At 53.1% G+C, this 18,222-nt stretch overlaps 1 protein-coding gene across 1 annotated transcript; it reads left to right on the top strand.

Annotated features, from left to right (window-relative positions):
- Positions 1–146: 146 nt before the first annotated feature.
- On the top strand, positions 147–14,585 carry LOC123777369 (uncharacterized). Its single transcript, XM_045773998.2, has 6 exons — positions 147–173; positions 2,636–2,726; positions 5,034–5,125; positions 8,261–8,387; positions 9,730–9,861; positions 12,130–14,585. The coding sequence occupies exons 1-6, from the start codon at positions 147–149 to the stop codon at positions 13,434–13,436; spliced, it is 1,776 nt and encodes a 591-aa protein (XP_045629954.2). The 3' UTR covers positions 13,437–14,585.
- The last annotated feature ends 3,637 nt before the right edge of the window (positions 14,586–18,222 follow it).

The raw sequence follows: 18,222 nt of genomic DNA, 5'->3' as shown, positions 1-18,222 counted from the left end.
GGAGACCCTGCTGTGGCAGGGTCACGCGGCCCTGCCACCCTGGGTCTGGGAGGAGGCGCCCAGCAGGGTATGCACTGACACTGAGCGGTCCGGTCAGAGAGACACAGGGGACTGTGATGCCCAGACCCTCAACTGGTGTGGCCGGCATGCCTCAGGGTCAAGCTGAGGACCAGGTACTGGCCCTGAGGGCCACTGGCATTCTCCAGTCTTTCTGAGCCTCTGGGTCTCAAAGTTTTCTCCTGTCACTGTTGGGGAGAAAAATGAAGTGGAAGAGGATGCTGGAGCCACTCCTAGGGGGACTCTCTCCAGGACCAGCTGGGGAGCACGGGTCCCTGTGGGAGGCAGGATGGTCAGACTTGAGGCATGCTAGTTGGATGGGGGAGGCAGAGACATCCAGATTAGCTCCGGGATGCTGGAGAGGTCAGATGGGGGTCAGGAGGATATGCTAGTGATTTGGCCAGCTGCAGCATGGAAAAACTGGGGGGCAGTCCTGAGGGGAGTTTGGGGGGAAGTGGAGCAGCAGGGAGCTCCTCAGGAGGCATTTGGGGACATCTAGGAGGATACTTCTGAAGATTCACGGGGAAGGGCACCAGCAAACCAGCCTTGGAGCCTCCAGTGAGTCTGCGTGAGTGCGCCCTGCCCAGCATGAGGGCTGGGAGAGACCCCAGGGTGTGCAGCCAGGAGGGCGCAGCTGGGGGTGGGCGAGGGGGGTGGACCCTGGGTGAGAGCCCTTGGGCCCTAGGTGTCAGGGAGAGAGGGCAGGGCAACTGCGTGTCCTGGAGGGGGACTTGGAGTTTCGGGATGGGCATCCAGTGATGCGCGTGTCTCCGTGCGCGTGTGCGCCTGTGTGTGCCAGAGGGCCGCTGAGCGTGTGCCTGTGTGACTGCACACGTGTGTGTGCATTTGCCAGCGGGTGTCCATTTTCCCAGTAGGCTTCCCAGGCCTAGGGAGTGGGTCAGAGTTTTGGAAAGTAGGCCAGGAAAGTAGGACTGAGTGTGTGTGTTTTGTAGTGTATATGTGCGCGCATGCGCCAGTCCGTTAGGGGCCCAGCGGGCACCTGCGGGTCACGGTGCGTCTGACGCTCTTGCCTGTGCTGGCCCACATAGCCCAGCCACCCCTGAGCCATGGAGCCAGATGCCTGTGTCCTGCTGGTCCAGAGCATAAAGGCCTGTGGCCCCCCGATCTCCTCCAGCAGCTGAGCTTTGCCTTTCCCTGGAAGGCCTGGCCTGGGCCCAGGGGCCGGACTGGTCCCAGAGGGCCATGTGGTGAGACGGAACCTGAGACCCAACTGGAAAACCACAGCAGCAGGGACAGTGAGGCAGGGAAGGTGGACATGGGAGAAGCGGGGGCTGAGGCATGAGGACCCCTCACCCTGAAGAACAAGTACATTGTAAGCAGCACAGAAGCTAGCTGTACTCTGGCTGAGGCGCTGCCATCGTCCCTGGACAAGTATTTAATCACACAGAGTTCTCATATATAATCATTGAATGGCCTCATTTTTATGGTGGGCAGAGCTGAAGGTGCAAAGAGGCTAAAAACCCCGAAACTATGTGTTGCCAGTTAAAATATAGGGCACCCCCAAAAATATAGGACACCCACTTAAATTTGAATTTCACATAAAATGAATGACATTTCAGTATAAATATGTCCCAACTATTGCATGGAACTTGCTGTATTAGACCTTAAAATAATTGACTCAGGGAACGCCTGGGTGGCTCAGTTCCTTGAGCCTGCGACTCTTGATCTCAGAGGTCGAAGCCCCATGTTGGGCATAGAGCTTACTTTTTAAAGAAAAGAAAAAAGAATGTATTCAAATAAGTAAAATAAATAAGTAAAATGATTTTTTAATATAGATGTGCCCCATGCAGTGTTTGGGACATACTTGTACTAAAAATCATTCGCTTATCTCAAATTCAGGCTTCAGGTTGTTGTGTGCTAACCTGATCCTGGAGCTCTCACAGCCCGTGCCCGGCAGGCTGGAATCCCCTCTCCACCCTCCGGACAGACTGGCCCACGGCCCTGCCTCCCTGCTGGCCCTGACCTGGCCCGGGATCCCAGGGCTGGTCCTCCCCGGCAGCCCCACGGCAGCGCAGGCCTCCCGCCCGGGCTGTGGGGAGGGTCCTGCCGACCGGTGGCCTGTCCTCACCACAGTCCCGGGAAGGAGTAGTAGAAGCCCTCGCCTGGCAAGCCGAGATCCCGCTCTGAAGCACTTGGTGAGGCTGCCTTATAGCTTCAGAGCAGGGCCAAAAAGACAGCAACTCAAGTGGTGGCCAAGAGCCCATGTATTGAGTGCCTGCAGTATGCCAGGCACCGGAGGCCCATTAGGTGCCTGGGGAGCCAAGCTTTGCCGTCAGGGCGCCAGCACTTTGTATGACAAGCCCCAGGCCCCACGAGCCCTGGCCTGGCCCTTGCCGGGCACCATGCCAAACACTCTCCATAAACCATCCCGTTGGCCTTGAAGGCAACTCTAGGAGGGAGGTGTGGCTAACACCTCTCCTCCACAGCTGAGGACACAAAACGGTGGGGAGGTGACGTCACCTGCCCAAGACCACCCGGCTTCCACGGTGCTGGGACTGGAACCCGGGCCCACCATCGCGGCGGCCCACACACGAGCTGCTCTGGTCTCTGCCCCTAGGAGAGGCCTGTGCTGGACGGGGTATTACATCTCAGCACCGCAGAGGGCAGGGGGACCATGGAGGCGAAGACCCAGCCACCTGACAAAGGAGGTGAGAGCAACACAGGGTGGAAAACTGTGGGCAGGTGGGAGGGCGGCAGGCCTCTAGGCCTGGTGACGGTGGGAGGGTTTACCCTGGAGACCAGCCCCCATCCCCACACACCTCCCACTGGCTTCTCCGGGGGTGGGAGGGTGCAGAGGGGCACCCAGGATGGAGTCTTCCCCATGCTGACATCGCATCAATGGATCCTTGTGCTCCCCTGCCCAGAGCCTGCAGGGGTATCTTCGGGGAGCCAGAAGAAATCTGGGCTCCTCGTTGTGACCCTGCAATCAGTTGCCTGTTTAGGGGGCCGTGGAGTCATCTAGGTGGGATTTGATGGAGGTCCAACCCAAGGAGATGGTGGAGGGGATGGTTAGGAGTGGGCAGTTTGGGGTCCTGCGGGCAGCTTGGCTGGATGAGGGAGGGTTGCTCGGTTTGCTGGGATGCTTCCTGTTTTAACACTTTTTATGTGGAGGAGCGTTTGGGTGGCTCTGTTGGTTAAGCGTCTGCCTTCAGCTCAGGTCATGATCCTGGGGTCCTGGGATCGAGTCCCGCATGGAGCTCCCTGGTCAGCAGGAAGCCTGCTTCTCCCTCTGCCTGCCACTCCCCCCTGCTCATGATTTCTCTCTCTCTCTCTTTCCCTCTCTAATAAATAAATAAATAAGCCTTTTAAAAGACTTTTTATGTGGAAATAATTTATATTCACTGGAAGTTGCCAGTTAAGTAGGGAGGTCCATGGACCTTCATCCCATTTCCCCAAATGATCACATCTTAAGCAGTGATAGTACAATATCAAACCAGGAAATCCATCCGGACCCAACGCAGGTGCATTTCTCAGGGTCCCGTTCTCACATTTGTAGCTGAGTGTAACCATTACCCCAGTCAACATGCAGAACTCTCCGTCACCACAGAGATCTCCCTGGAGCTGCCCCTTCACTGTCCAGCCCCTGCCCCGTCTGGCTATGACACATCCTCTCCATCTTGGATTCTGACATTTTGAGAACCTTGTATCAACAGAACCGTGCAGCTGGTGACCTTCTGAGATTGGCTTTTTCCCACTTGGCACAGTGCCCCGGGAAGCCGTCCGGGCTGTTGTGGGCACCCACACTCCGTCCCTCTTTCTGGCTCAGTGGGGTTCCGTGACAGGGCTGTACCCCTGGAAGGACACCTGGGTTGTTTCCAGTTGCTGGCTATTGTGAGTAGAGGTTTTTGTGTGAATGTGTTTTCATTTCTCTGGCAGAAGTGCTCAGGAATGCGATCATTCACAGACAGATCAGCCGGACAAACAAGATGTGTTGTGATGCTGTTTTAAAATCTAAGAAACCACTTTCCCTCATATCCCCAGGAAATTACCCACATACTCTGATCCAGGAAGAGACACGGCCCAAACTACTGTTGCTCTGTGCCAAGTGGTCTCCTGGCTTCCACTCCTGCCTCCCCCAAACTGTTCCCCATTCAGCAGGCCAAGGCATCTTGTAAAAATGAGGGTCAGGTCCTGTCAGACCTCTCAAGCTGGAGAATGATATGAATCTGAACAGGGGCCCCGGTGGCCCCAAGGGACTGGGCCCTGCTGGCCTGACTTCATCACACCCATCTATCTCCCTCAATTCAACGGGCTCCGGCCACCCTGGCCTCCTAGCTTTGCCTTTAACATCCCACCTCAGGGCCTTTGCACGTGCTGTTTCCCTGCTCCAGAATGCTCTTCCTTCATATGCTCACTTGGCCATCTCCTTCTCAAAATGAAGGTTTAAAAAAAAGTCATCAGTTCCTCAGAGAAGCCAGCCTTGACTGTCCCAGCAAAAGCAGCATCCTGGGATTTGCCTTCATTCCAACCTAGTTTATTTTTGTCACGATGTCTGTCACTCTCTGGTATTTTCTAGTATATTGACTTGGTCTTGGTCTCTCTGCCTCTTTCAAATGTGAGCATTTGTGATCCTGGGAGTCGCAGTCCGCCAGACTCCAGGGCCCCATTTTCTTACTCCAGCCCCTTCACTCACTGACATTTCCAGCCTGTTACCTGTTGACCTTTGGGATGCAGTTTAACGCATATCTTAGGGCACCCCTGTGCATCCTTGAGCAAGTGTCTTAACTTCTCTGTGCCTGTGTCCTCCTCTGTAAAGTGGGATGATGATAGTAGCTATCTCGTAGCGTTATTATAAAAACCCAAATAAGATGTATCTGTATAGTATTTAGAAGACAGCCTGGCACACAGCAAGTCTTGATCCGTGTTAGCTCTTGTGGGTTTCATTATTGGCATTTTATAGAGTTTCCCTACCCAAAGAGGGCAGGATGACCTCATTACTCCTCCTTCCTTCCCAGTCCTGCCTTCTCAGAGCCCTACTTCTACTTCAGAGAAGCTCTCCAAAAAGAAGGGAAGAATACCGGTCAGATTCCTGCCGGCCTGGAGCACGGTAAGCCTTCTCCCTTTGACCAGAGGGCGCCTCAGCTCTGAGAGGTCGGGCACATCTGCCACCCTCTCCGCCCTGCAGAGACCCTCGGGTGGCAGGGCACCCCTTGCACCCCACAAAAGGATATGGCCCCATCCTGTGAGGGATGATTTTCCTGAGGATGCTGCCTCTTTCCTGCCTTCTTCTCTTTCCTAATTTCTACTTCTGCTGGAATGTCGCCTCCTCCAGGAAGCCTCCGTGCTCACTTTCTCCTCGTCACTTCCTAACTCCTTGCCTTGTTTAATTTTCTTCAGGTTAGTTATCGCTGTGTGACACAACCACAAAATCAGAAGGCTGGGACAAGGCAGTGATTCTCAGCCCCCTCCCCCCCCCCCCCCCCGGGGACACTGGCAGTGGCTGAAACCGTGTTTGGGTGTCAGCACTGGAGGGGTGGGTAGAGGCCAGGGACGCTGCTGCTCAACATCCTAGAATCCACAGCAGAGAATGATCTGACCCCTAAATGATCTCACTCGCACAGAACCAAGAAACCCCAGAATAAGGAAGGGTTGCTTTTGCAAAGAAAGGGGCATCGAGTGGAGGTGCCACCCTCGTGGCCCTTCTGTGCCTCACAGCTGAGAATGCCAGCCTGGTGCAGCTGAGGGCAAAAACTCTGGAGTCTGACTGCGGGTTCAAATTCCCCCCCAGCCACTCACAGTTGTGGGACCCAGGACTAGTTCCTGAACAACTCCGGGCCCACTGTAGTTTCCTCATCTGTAAAATGGGGCTACAAGGTTCACCATGGTGCAGGGGTTATTCTGAAGAGTGAATGAACTCGCATCTGTGCTGTTTTTAGAAAGCGCCTGACCTCTAAGTGTTTGTAACATGAATGGTGGCAGATTCCTGTCCCCCGAGAAGGGTATGTCGGCATCTCTACTTGACGACCCTATATCCCCCCACCTCTGTGTCTGATCACAGCGAGTGGGGCAAGTTACTGGTGCTTTCTTGCCCGGTTTCCTCATCTGTAGAGTGCAGAAATCACAGACGCTACCTGGTCAGGATGAAACGGGACCATGACGTATGTCAGTCCTGCAGAGGACGAAGTGCTAGAGGTCTCAGCCCTGCCAGAAACCGCTCAGCTGCGCATTGAGCACCGAGGGGATGCTTCCAGCTGGAAAAGCAGCGTTTACATTTGTATGAAAGCACATAGTTTTAAGAAACCAGCTGAGGCAAGAGTTATAGCAGCTGTGGCTCCAGCCGTGACTGAAGTGCCCTGCGCTGTTACGGATTCCGTTCTTGGACTATCCTGTTGAGTGCTCACACCCCCGCCACAGGCAGGAGGCAGCACTACTCTCTGTATGTCCCATTTTACAGATGTGGAGACTGAGGCGCAGGAAGGCAAGTCCCAGCCGGCCCGCAGCGAGGTGGGCAGGCGAGTCTCCTGCCCGGCCCCCACACTGAGGGGCGCGGACCCCACTCCGGGAGCGAACACTGTCCCCTGTCTGCTCTGCGCTCTCAGCCCTTCCAGCTGCTCCCTTTGCTTCGGCTCCTCCTTGCACACTGTGGCTCCAGCTCTGCAGGGCCTCCCTTTCCAGCCTTTCCTAGCGTTTCCGGAAATGCGCACGGGGGCGCGTCCTCCGTGCCTTCGGGGCGCTCTTTGTGGGCACTGCCCCTGCACCCTCTGCACCTGCGCCCCTCCGCACCTAGGCCCTCCGCACCTGGCACCCTCCGCACCCCCCACCCGGGGCTGGAGCTGCCTAACCACATAGGTCTGATTGCTGTAACATGACAGCCCAAAACGCAGCTGCTTCACTCAGACGACGTTACTTATTCCTCACGGCGACATGTGTGGGGACAGCCTGGGAGTGCGCCTCGACCCCGCGTGGCCGGTCCACATTCAGGGTCACCCCAAGGGGAACACTTGCTTAGTCTCTCAAAGGCCAAAGCGCAGAAGACGCACAAGTCTCTTCTGCTCGCACCTCATTGGCCAGAGTTTAGTCACATGACTGCACCCTGCTGCAAGGGATGCTGGGGAGTGTAGTGTTTGCCTGTGCACTCGTGGGCACACCTGTAGCTTCCATTATTATGGCAAAGGAAAATGGAGATTGTGTCCAGCACTGTTATGTTAATCTATCCCAGTGCCAGGCTTGGTGAGTACATGAGTGAATAAAGCTACTCTCCAAGCCTGGCTTCTCTCCCATAGACTAGAATCCCCTCCCCTTTCAAACAGATATTGAGAATAACTGACATTTCTTGAGCCCTGAGCGTGTACTAGGCACGGAGCTAATTTCTTTACCTATTTTCATCCACCTAATCCTCACAACTCCAGACACAGTACTGTATTATCCCCATTTTCACGATAAGAGAATGAGGGCACAGAGTTCACATCACTTGCCTAAGGTCACACAGATCCTAAGAAGCCAAACCAAGATTCGAACCCAGGCGGTCTGGCCCTGGAGCCTGTGCTCTTAACCATCATGGTATCGATGTACCTCAGTGGAAAGAGATACCCCAGGTGGCCATACCACTGGTGAGTGAAAGGGCCACTTCCAGCATTCATAGCGTCCCTTCATTCATCCCCTCACATAGCACATGAGCACTCAGAGTGTGGCTGTGGCCGCAGTGATGCTGTGTAAACAACACCGCCACCCATGGAAGGTCAGGAGCACACAGTAATAAGGGTTTGTCCGTGTAGCTCTGCTGGTGTGGCTGGGCTCCTTCGTGTGCCCAGTGGACTCTAGCTTGTCAGCTCGCCCGAGGCGGCTTTTCTGGGAGGACTGGGGTGACTCAGCACTGCCCTCCGATCTTTCATCCTTCAGAGGCTAGCCTGGGCATAGCCTCACTCGTGGAGGCGGTAGAGGCGCAAGAGAGAAGGCACAAGCATTTCTGAACCTTTTCTGCTTCTATCACACCTTGCCGACAACCCACTGGCCACAGCCAGTTCCATGGCCAAGTGAAGATTCTGGACAGGAGCGCACTGCATAGCCACGTAGCAAAGGGTGTGGATATGGGTCAGGGTGAAGGAGCCCAGGCCTTATTTGCAAGCTGACACAACACAGAACTTTGAACACATCTCAAACTTCTGTTGGCTTTCCACCTTCTGTCCTGGGCCAAGCGAAGGACCAGGCCCTGGGTGAATACAAACGGGGTTTTGGGTTACAGGAGCCTGTGATCTTCAGGGATGTGGCCATGTACTTCACGCAGAAGGAATGGCAGCTGCTGAAGCCCGCTCAGAAGGACCTGTACAGAGAGGTGATGCTGGAGAACTATGGGAACCTGGCGTCCTTGGGTAAGGACAACGTCCCCACAGTTCCGAAGGCTTGGATGAGCTCCGCCCCAGGACTGGTCTCACGCACTCAGGTTGGGTGGTACTGGCTTCCTTGTAAGGCTGGCTCTGCTTTTGCCGACGTTACTTATTCCTCACGGCGCAAGACAGCTGCCAGCAGCCCCGGAGTCACCAGCGTCGTAATTCACTCTCAACCGAGATGGTAGAATTGTGGGTACTGGGTGTTCCCTCCCAAAGTCTGACTTTCGCTCCTCCTGGAGCTGCCTTCCGTCACGTGAACACAGCTAAGCCAATCACAGTGGCCAGTGCAACTGGAGGAGGCTGATTGGCCGTCGTGCTGTTTGGGGGCGGGCTCTGCTCTCTGGGAACCACAGGGCTACCCCCTCCATAGAAATTTGTGCTGGTGTGATGGGCCGGGGGGAGCCTAGCGAGGCATTTGCCCTGTGCTTCCTCCGGAGGTCCTCGTATCATTGTGATATTGTCATTAGTAATGAGAAATATATATTTGGTCTCCCTCCTGTTTTTAGCACAGAACTCTTAAAACCTTTTGAATTTCTTAACTAGTGAGAGGAATAAAGATGTCTTTTGCTATGTTAATGAGGTGACTTTGGGAAAACACCTCAGGATGAGGGCTGGTTGCCAGGAGAACCAACGGTTCAGTCTCACCCCTTGACCTGCAGAGAGGGGAGAGGGACTAGAGGTTGAATCAGTTACCAGTGGCCAATGATTTAATCAATTATGTCTATGTCATTAAGCCTCCACAAAACCTCCAAAGGACAGTGTTTGCAGAGTTTCCAGGTTGGTGAGCAAGTGGAGATCCTGGGAGAGGGGTGGTGTCAGAGGGTATGGACACCCCACACCCTTTCTTCACACCTGGCCCTATATCTCTCTTCCACGTACTGTTCCTGAGTTATATTTTTTTATAATAAACCGGTGATCTAGTGAGTAAAATGTTCCTCTGAGTTCCGTGAGCTGCTCTAGCAAATTCAAGACCCCCAAGAAGGAGGTCGTTGCAACCTCCAATCCATAGCCTGTCAGTCAGAGGCACAGGTGACAATGTGGATTTGTGATTGGTGTCTGAATTTGGGGGGGGCATGTTGGTCTGGTGGGACTGAACCCTCCACCTGTGGGATGCAACCCTACCTCCAGGTAGATAGTGTCAGAATTGAGTTGAATTGTGGGACCCCAGCAGTGTTGGAGAGAACTGCTTTGTGTGTGTGGGGGGGGGGGGAACCTGCACTTTGGAATTGGGAGCACATCATAAACACACTTCTTTCTGTGCAAACTCTTGGTCTGGAATGGGGGTCTGGGAGGCATTCAGCACTTCTTTCCTTCTCTGGAGCAGGGTATCGGCTCTTCAAACCCAAACTGATCACCAGGTTAGAGCAAGGAGACGAACCCTGTGTCAAGGAGAGAGACGTCCCTCGAGCCCCCCAGCAAGGCGACGCTGGAATCAGTGAGAGCCCTGACTCCACAGGTGAGTAGGAGGAGACGTCATGGTAGTCTCCAGGAGAAATTCTCCCCAAAGACCCAGCATGCTGAGGGTTGTAAGGAGAAGGGAGAAGCCTGCAGGGCATGTTTCCTTCCAGGAATGCTTCTCCATTCCTCTGGCCTCTTGGAATCTCTTTCCCGAACTCCTTCCTTTGCCACATCCTCTGTATCAGACTCAACACGCTAACTCAGGGCCTTTGCACTGGCTGTTTGCTCTACCAGCAGTCCCCTCCCCAGTGTTTTTCCCTGCCTGCTTCAGCCAGCACCTGGTCACTCTCCTCCTTGGATGCATGTATCTATGTCTTCCTGGTTAAAAAGACATTTACAGCACTTCTTTGGTGTGGGCTGGTCTGGCACTCGACTTAAATCCTTAAGATTATCACCCCCGGGTAGCCCTCTGTTGACTTAGAAAAACGACAGCATGTTTCTGGGGCACCAAAACTATCCCCCATCAGCATCTGAACCTCAAGACTATAGGAGAATAGAGAGAGAATTTTTCCTTTAAGATAATACATGGATTTAAAGGGCGCCTGGGTGGCTCAGTCGGTTAAGCAACTGACTCTTGGTTTCGCTCAGGTCATGATCACCGGTCCTGGGATCAAGCCCCATGCTGAGCTCGGAGTCTGCTTAGAGTTTCTCTCTCCTTCCCCCTCCGCCCCTCCCCTCCGTGTGCTCTCGAGCACTCTCTCTCTAAGATAAATAAATAAATCTTTAAATAATGATGATAATACATGGATTTAATAAGAATCCCAAAAAGAGGGGCGCCTCGGTGGCTCAGTCGGTTAAGCGTCTGCCTTTGGCTGGGGTCATGATCCCAGAGTCTTGGGATTGAGGTCCGTATCAGCTCCCTGCTCAGAGGGGAGTCTGCTTCTCCTCTCCCTCTGCCACTCCCCCTGCTTGTGCTCTCTGTCTCTCTCTGTGTCAAATAAATAAATAAAATCTTTAAAAAAAAAAAAAAAGAATCCGAAATAGTAACCAGATGTTTTCATTGAAAAAATAAGAATATTAAGCCTCTTTCTCCTTCCAGCTTCTACTTCCCCAGTTTCAATTTTTTTTTAAGGTTTTATTTATTCATTTGACAGAGAGAGAGAGAGAGCACGAGCAGGGGGAGCGGCAGGCGGAGGGAGAGGAAGAAGCAGACTCCTCGATGAGCAGGGGATGTTCATAGCGGCTCAATTCTTAATAGTCCCAAAGTGGGAACTCCCGAAATGCCTATCAACAATAAAACAGTCAAACACATTGTGGTAGAGTCACACTATGGAACCCTATAAGCAATGGGAACGAATGACTTGGGACTGCACAAACAGTCCAGATGAATCTCATAGACAGAACAGTGGAGTGGAAAAAGCCAGACGCAAAAGGGTGCATGCTGTAAGGTTGCATTTATAGAATGTCCCAAAAGAGCCAAAGCCAATCTACGCTATTGGAAGTCAAGGTCTCGATTTTCCGAGAGGGAGAGGGTCACTGGAGGGAATGGACTGAGGGCTGGTGTCGGGGAGGGTGCTTCTAGCGTTCTGCTTCTTGATCTTAATCTTTGTGCTGTATGCGTGAATGTGTTCAGGTTGTGAATTCTCAACAAAAAAAAATGTCATTCCACTTATTTACAGATAGAAATCACATTGTTTTAGTGATAAGGGAACATTACGAACTGACCATGCCTCTGGGGTAATGCATGGCCCGGCTCGCCCAGGGTTCACAGACTATACATGATAGCTTATAAAACAGTTACATTGACTGTGGAACTTTCTGTATCACTTTTCCCTTCAATCCATAGATCAACTCTTGGTTTATATCTGGAACATTTCTTAAATTGTATCTCTAAGTAATTATTCTGATATAGGATTTGTTTTTTTCTGTTTTCTGTGCCGACTCATTTTCTCATTGATTCTTTTTCCCTCTTTATTTCCATTTCATTTCAACTGGCTGTCGTTTTTCCCCCCAGCCTTATTAGGATAGAGTTGCGTGAGCTTATTGTGATATAATGTTGTGTAATCTTTAAGTGTGTAACGTGATAACTCGGTACATGTATATGTTATGAAATGATTATGGCAATAAGGTTAGAGAACACCTTCATTCCCTCATATAATTACCCTTTTTTTTTTTTGGTGGCACAATGTGAATTCTAATCACACCATGCACTTATGATTTGTGTGCTTTTTTGTATGTATTTTATACTCAGACAAAACACTTTCAACCAAAGATAAAGACAATGGCGCTAAAAAAGAGAGAGATTTACATTCTGAATCCCTTTCAGACAAGAAGACAAGGCTTGTGCCGAAAATGACATTTCCAAAGCCAGGCATCTCTACGAGGCCATCCCTGGGGAATGCAAAGGAAATGGCCCAAAGGGGTGCTAGGACAGAAAGGTCTTTGGAAACTGAGGACAGGCCACTGAGGATCAGGCTAAAATCTGGCCCTAGGCTGGCCACGGACTCATGCAAAAAAATTCTCCCTAGAAAGAAAATTCATGAGTCCACGGCCGTGAGGAGATGTCCAAGTCGTCCACCACCACCAACGACATCACAGAGCACCCCTCGAGGAACGAAGACCCTGAAAAGAGATATTCATGGGAAAACACAGGCACCAGGCTTCCCAAGGCACAATCGTCCGAGAATCCAAAGGGGGAAGACACACTTTAAATGTAAAGAATGTGGGAAAACCTTCAACCAGACCCTCCACCTCATCGAGCACGAGCGGATCCACACGGGAGAGAAGCCCCACAAATGTGACGAGTGTGGGAAGTCCTTCCGGCACAGCTCCTACTTCTTCACGCACTATAGGATTCACACCGGAGAGAGGCCCTACAAGTGTAAAGAGTGTGGGAAAGCCTTCAACAGCAGCTCCACGCTCAGCAGCCACCACAGGACCCACACAGGGGAGAAGCCCTTCAAATGTGAGGAGTGTGGGAAAACCTTCAAGCAGAGCACGAAGCTCACGCGGCACCGGAGGGTGCACACCGGGGAGAAGCCCTACCAGTGCAGCGAGTGTGAGAAGTCCTTTGGCCGCAGCTCCTCCTTGACGGAGCACAAGAGGATCCACACGGGAGAGAAGCCGTACCACTGCAAAGTGTGTGGGAAAGCCTTCAGATGCAACTCGCATCTTTTCGAGCACCATCGGATTCATCAGGAGGAGAAGTCCTACCAGTGTGAGCAGTGCGGGAAGCACTTCCGAAACAGCTCCCACCTGTCGGAACACAGGAGGGTTCACCAGCTGGGGCCCCCGGAGCAATGCCGGGAGTGTGGGAGAACCTTCCGGCGTAAGGCGGCCCTTCTCAAGCATCAGAAGAGCCACAGAGAGAACCATACTTACAAGTGTGAGGGATGTGGGAAGGTCTTCCGGTGTAAGTCAAGCATTCAGAGACATCAGAGGATGCATGCCGGACAGAAGCCTTACGTGTGCCCCGAGTGTGGGAAAGCTTTCACTGATGGGTCCACCCTGACCAATCACCGCAAAATCCACACCAAGGGGAAGCTGCACCCGTGCCCCAAATGTACAAGGGCCTTCAGGCAGCTGTCGTCCCTGGTGCTCCACCAGAAAGTGCATGCTAGAAAGGGACAGTGAGCTCTGTGTGTGAGGGAGCCTTCAGCCGGGACCCACACCATCGTAATCCCCAGAGAAGTCCCAAGGACACAAACTGTGGGAGTGGAGGTGCGCTGTACCGCTCACCAGAGGTTCCCTAGCTGACCGGGGGTCCTCATTCAGGGCACAGCTCTACATGGCCCTCACCTGGGATGTCTGGGGAGTGCTTGGGGATAGTTGTGGTTGTCCCAGCCCATTGGTGCCACTGGCAGGGATGGATAGAGGCCAAGGATCGTCCGAACCCTATGATGCACTGGTCACCTCCATCTACAAGGAATGTTCCCGCCCCAAATATCAGTAGTGGCACTGTGAGTAGTTGAACTTCAGAAGGAATTCAGGAATAGTTTTCTGTGTCATCCACTACAGTAACCACTAGCCGGTGTGTGGCTATTTACATTTAAATGAATCACACATAAATAGAACGTAAAATGTTTTCTCAGCTGCACCCAGCCAGGATTCAGTGGCCAAACTCGCCAGCAGGTGCCGAATCAGACAGCACAGATAGAGAACGTATCCATTGTTGCAGAAGGTTCTGTTTGGGCCGTGTTTAGATCTTTTATCAAAATTATCATGCAGCGTAGCCCCGAGACAGTGAGTGTGGGGTTCAACCGCCAGTGACAAAAGGCAGCACGGCCCAGTGTAGTGCTCGCTGGATGGCTTTTGATGCTGCGTTGGCCCCCAAGATGCTTCTCATGTCTCAGGGCTGGCCAGCATCCTGCCAGGACACCCCCTTCTGTCTGGGGCAGAACAGCCAGTTGGTCGCTGATAATGCTACTGACAAATGCTGACATCTGAGCACCCCACCTGCCACGCGTGGTCCTGAGCACTTTACATTACATAGCCTCCTGGAATCCTCTCCAGAGTCCTATAAAATAGGAACTGATATCATCCCATGTTATAGAGAAAATGAGGCTCAGGAGAGCTTTTTTTTTTTTTTAAAGATTATTTCATATTTTGCACATAAATCAAGATAGTACTGCTATTTTTATATTACATGCTTTCAAATTCATGTCATTCAAATTTTCACAAAATGTATCTTTAAAAAAGTGTATAGCTGTTTACATTTCTGTTCAGTCTGCCCTTTTGGGCAGAGAGCAGCTTGGCTTTACCTATGGCAAGAACAGGCACAGAGGAGACTCTAGATCAGGGGTGGGCAAACCAGGGCCAGCCCCGCCTGTAGCCTGTTTTTGTAAATAAAGTTTTATTGGCACACAGCCACGTATTGTCTATGACTGCTTCCGTGCAAAGCCGAGTACTTACAACAGAGGCCAGATGGACCATAAAGCCTAAAATGTTTGCTCTGAGACGCTTGACAAAAAAAGTTGACTGATCCCTGCTCTGAAGAGCTGACAAATTGAAATGAATGAGGGCCGAAGTGTGGGAGTGGTTAGCAAAGGAAGAGATAAACTCTCGAACTTTCGTGACTATGACTCAGAGTGTAAAAGATATTCTGTATTGCACTACAGTGCAAATGTGTGTATTTTCTGTGTGTGCATGAACGTATGTTTGTGCACATGTGAAGGACAAGTTTAATGCAACACTGCTTACCCTTACTGTGCCTACACACCGATTCTCTTTCACTTAATAAGTGCTGGTCACAACCTTCTAAATCAATTTCGCTAACCAACACGGGGCGCAACCCCCAGCCTGAAAAGCCTTGCCTTCGTGGCGGGACAATGTAAGATATCACCTCATTTTGAGAGGTCTGGAGTGTAAGACCTCCAGGCAAGGCTGTGGTTCGCATCTTGCCTGGAGAATTTGTCAGAAGGCAGAAGGTGGAGAGCACCACTGTGTTCAGGGTGACTTTGTGCTTGCTCCCAGAGCAGCTTGGAGGATAGACAGACCCAGGTTCTCTGGATTGCTTTCACGGCCTCCAGAACATTTCCTTCCCAGCACTAGGAGGAATGGGGGTTCTGGAGATAGACTAAGGGTGAGGATGGAGAGCCTGGATGAGGATCTCCAAGAACTCTGCTGGGGCTTTAAGAGGGAGCCATCTGGGGCGCCTGGGTGGCTCGTAGGTTAAGCGTCTACCTTCAGCTCAGGTCCTGATCCCAGATCCCAGCATCCTGGAATCGAGCACCACATTGGTCTCCCTGCTCAGCTGCTCAGCAGGGAGTCTGCTTCTCCCACTTCCTCTGCCCCTCCCCTGCTTGTGCTCTCACACTCTCTCTCTCTATTTAGCTCTCTCTCAGATAAATAAATAAAATCTTTGGGGGGAAAAAAAAAGAGGGAGCCATCTTTGGCAATGTGGCTACATCCTCCTGGAAATTATCTCAGGAGTAGGGCCGGGTAGCTTGAGGAGGAGTACCTGGGGCAGATGCTCATTCTTGTGGTTGCTTTTGTCTGTGAGACGTTTGTGGAGGTGGAAGGAGTAGAGGGGATTCCTCCAGTATAAGGGAAGAATGTGTCTGAATATATTCACTATATTCCTGGTTGCAAATAACAGGAACCCAACTCACACTAGCTTAAGTGAAACCAACATCGACAAAAGGAATGTATTGGCTCACACAACAGGGAAGCTTCCTTGCTCGAAGTTATCTTTAACTTTAGAGATTGGAATGGAGAACCTGATGCAGACAGGTCCCCATGGTGCATCTGTCATCTCTGGTGCTCTCTGCAAATCTTTGCCTTGTCCTTCTTTGAGCAAACAAGAGCATTCTCTACCAACCCGGAAGCATAGCCACTAGAGGCCAAACTGAGGGGTGAGAGAGAGTATCTCCCCCCCACACGCTCTGAATCAATACCAGTGAGGCTGCTGTAATCTGGTGGAGCGATGAGGAGAACCGTTTGTCTTTTCAATTTTTTGTGGGGTGATTGTAGTAAGATGTGTCACTTTTGTCACTTTGGAAGAGGATTTTACCAAGGAAGCATAAAAAATCACTCTGGCTGGAGGGGGAGAATCAGTATAGGCATGGAGACACCTGACAGGGCTGATGTTGTCACCAAAGCTACAGGTAATGGTGGCCTGGTGGGGGTGGTGATGTGTGCGTGTGTGCGTGTGTGTGTGCACGTGTGCGCATGTGCGTGTGTGCGTGTGTGTGGTAGGCCTGCGTGTGGCTGAGCAGGTGGATGTGTTCCTGCACATGCCCGGATGTCTGTGGGTCTTCATTCTTACAAGTAGGCCTGTGAGCCCGAGGGGGTGATTTTGAACTTTTGATAGAGTGCTGTTGAGTGTGCAAGTGCCTGAGAGAGTCGCCCCGTGCTGGGGTCACCGTGTGTGCGATGATGGTGCAGGGCCAGCCCTGGACGCAAGCAGCCCTGGTCCGGTAGCGGCCAGGCCCTCGCCAGAGCGCAGCTAGCAGGCACGAGGGCTGCGACCTTGGCGTCCCCTCTCTGGGCAGGGATTGGCCTGTGTCGGGAAGGCCCGTGCCAGGCCTAGGGGCTGGAGTCTTGGGGAAGGGTGGGGGGAGAGCCCCTCCACTTTGGCGCCCTAAGAACACCCCAGCAACGCAGATGGCGCAGCAGGGCAAGTGGGGGCCAGAGAGGACGTGGTGGAAGAGGCCTCTTGCCCCTCCACCCGTGAACACAATCACATTGTCGGGGGCACCGGGTTGGCCTATGTCCTTCTCTGGCCCGGTTCGAACCGCTTGCCCTGGGAGCCCAAATGGGAGCAGTGGGGGTGGGGAGCGTTCCTAGCTTTGTGAGAGCACGGTCTTTTCACACACTCTTTGTCTGGGGCAGTCTCTGGGCCTGTGGTGAGGGGCCTCTAGGCAGGCAACCAGAGAGGCTCTGAGCAAGCCCGCCCCGCCCCTGCCCAGCGGGAGAGCGGGAGCCAAGTCAGACCAGGCACTGAGACCTGGAAGGACAGTCTGTGGCTGCTGTCCTGCTCTGAAGGGACCCCCGCACTCTGCTCAGGCCTGGGGCCCTGATATGGGGCTGGTCTGGTGGCAGCGGGATCCGCATCCGGACTGGGATCGGGATCAGGATCCGGATCGGGATGGGGGTGGGGGTGGGGATGAGGATCAGGATCCAGAGAGGAATCCCATTGATTGCGCTGCCAGGCCGCTTTGGGAAGGGCTGAAGGGCTGCTGTAGCAGCTGTGGACGGATCAGACCAGCAGAGCACAGCCAGTGCTCCCCGGGGTGGTCTCCGGGGTCTCCAGCGAGCTGCCTGGGAGCACCTGCCATGGGCGTGGGAGGTGTGGGAGCTCCGCAGAGGACCAGAGACTCATCCCTAGACTGCTGGCACTTTCTAGGCCACTTCCCTGCTGCGGGCCACCCTGAATTGTGTGGATTCCTCCTGCCACCTGCAGGAGAGAAGACCAGAGGGGACACACAACACTGGGACCAGACCAGAGGAGATGGCTGGGGGCACACCCCCCCCCCACGCTAGTGTGCCCGGGGAGGAAGGGCACACCTGGAGGGGTTCAAGACACTGGACAGGTCACTTAGGAGTCAGGGCAAAAAGTTGTGGACTTGGCCTCTGGAGCACAGGAGAATGAATTTAGGGGGAAGTCCTGAGGGACGTTTGCAGGGCTGGGGGTGGGTGTTGGTGACTGGAGCGGCTGCCTGGCCGGGGGCGGAGGTGGAATGCTGCTTTTGGGGGCGTCCACAGAGGACACGTCTGAAGATTCGAGGAGGAGAAAGTCACCTGCAAACCAGCCTTGGAGCCTCCAGTGAGTCTGCGCGCATGCGCCCTGCCGGGCGTGGGGGCTGGGAGAGAGCTCAGGGTGCACAGCCAGGAGGGCGCAGCCGGGAGTGGGAGAGGTGGCGCGTCGGGGGTATGGGCCCTGGGTGAGAGCCCGTGGGCCCTGGGTGTCAGGGAGAGA

Source organism: Ursus americanus, chromosome 21 (assembly GCF_024610735.1).
Source record: "Ursus americanus isolate L20-20 chromosome 21, mUrsAme1.1.p, whole genome shotgun sequence".
NCBI classification, from domain to species: domain Eukaryota; kingdom Metazoa; phylum Chordata; class Mammalia; order Carnivora; family Ursidae; genus Ursus; species Ursus americanus.
The sequence above is the reverse complement of the archived record's forward strand: the minus strand, read 5'-3'. Positions and strand labels throughout refer to the sequence as shown.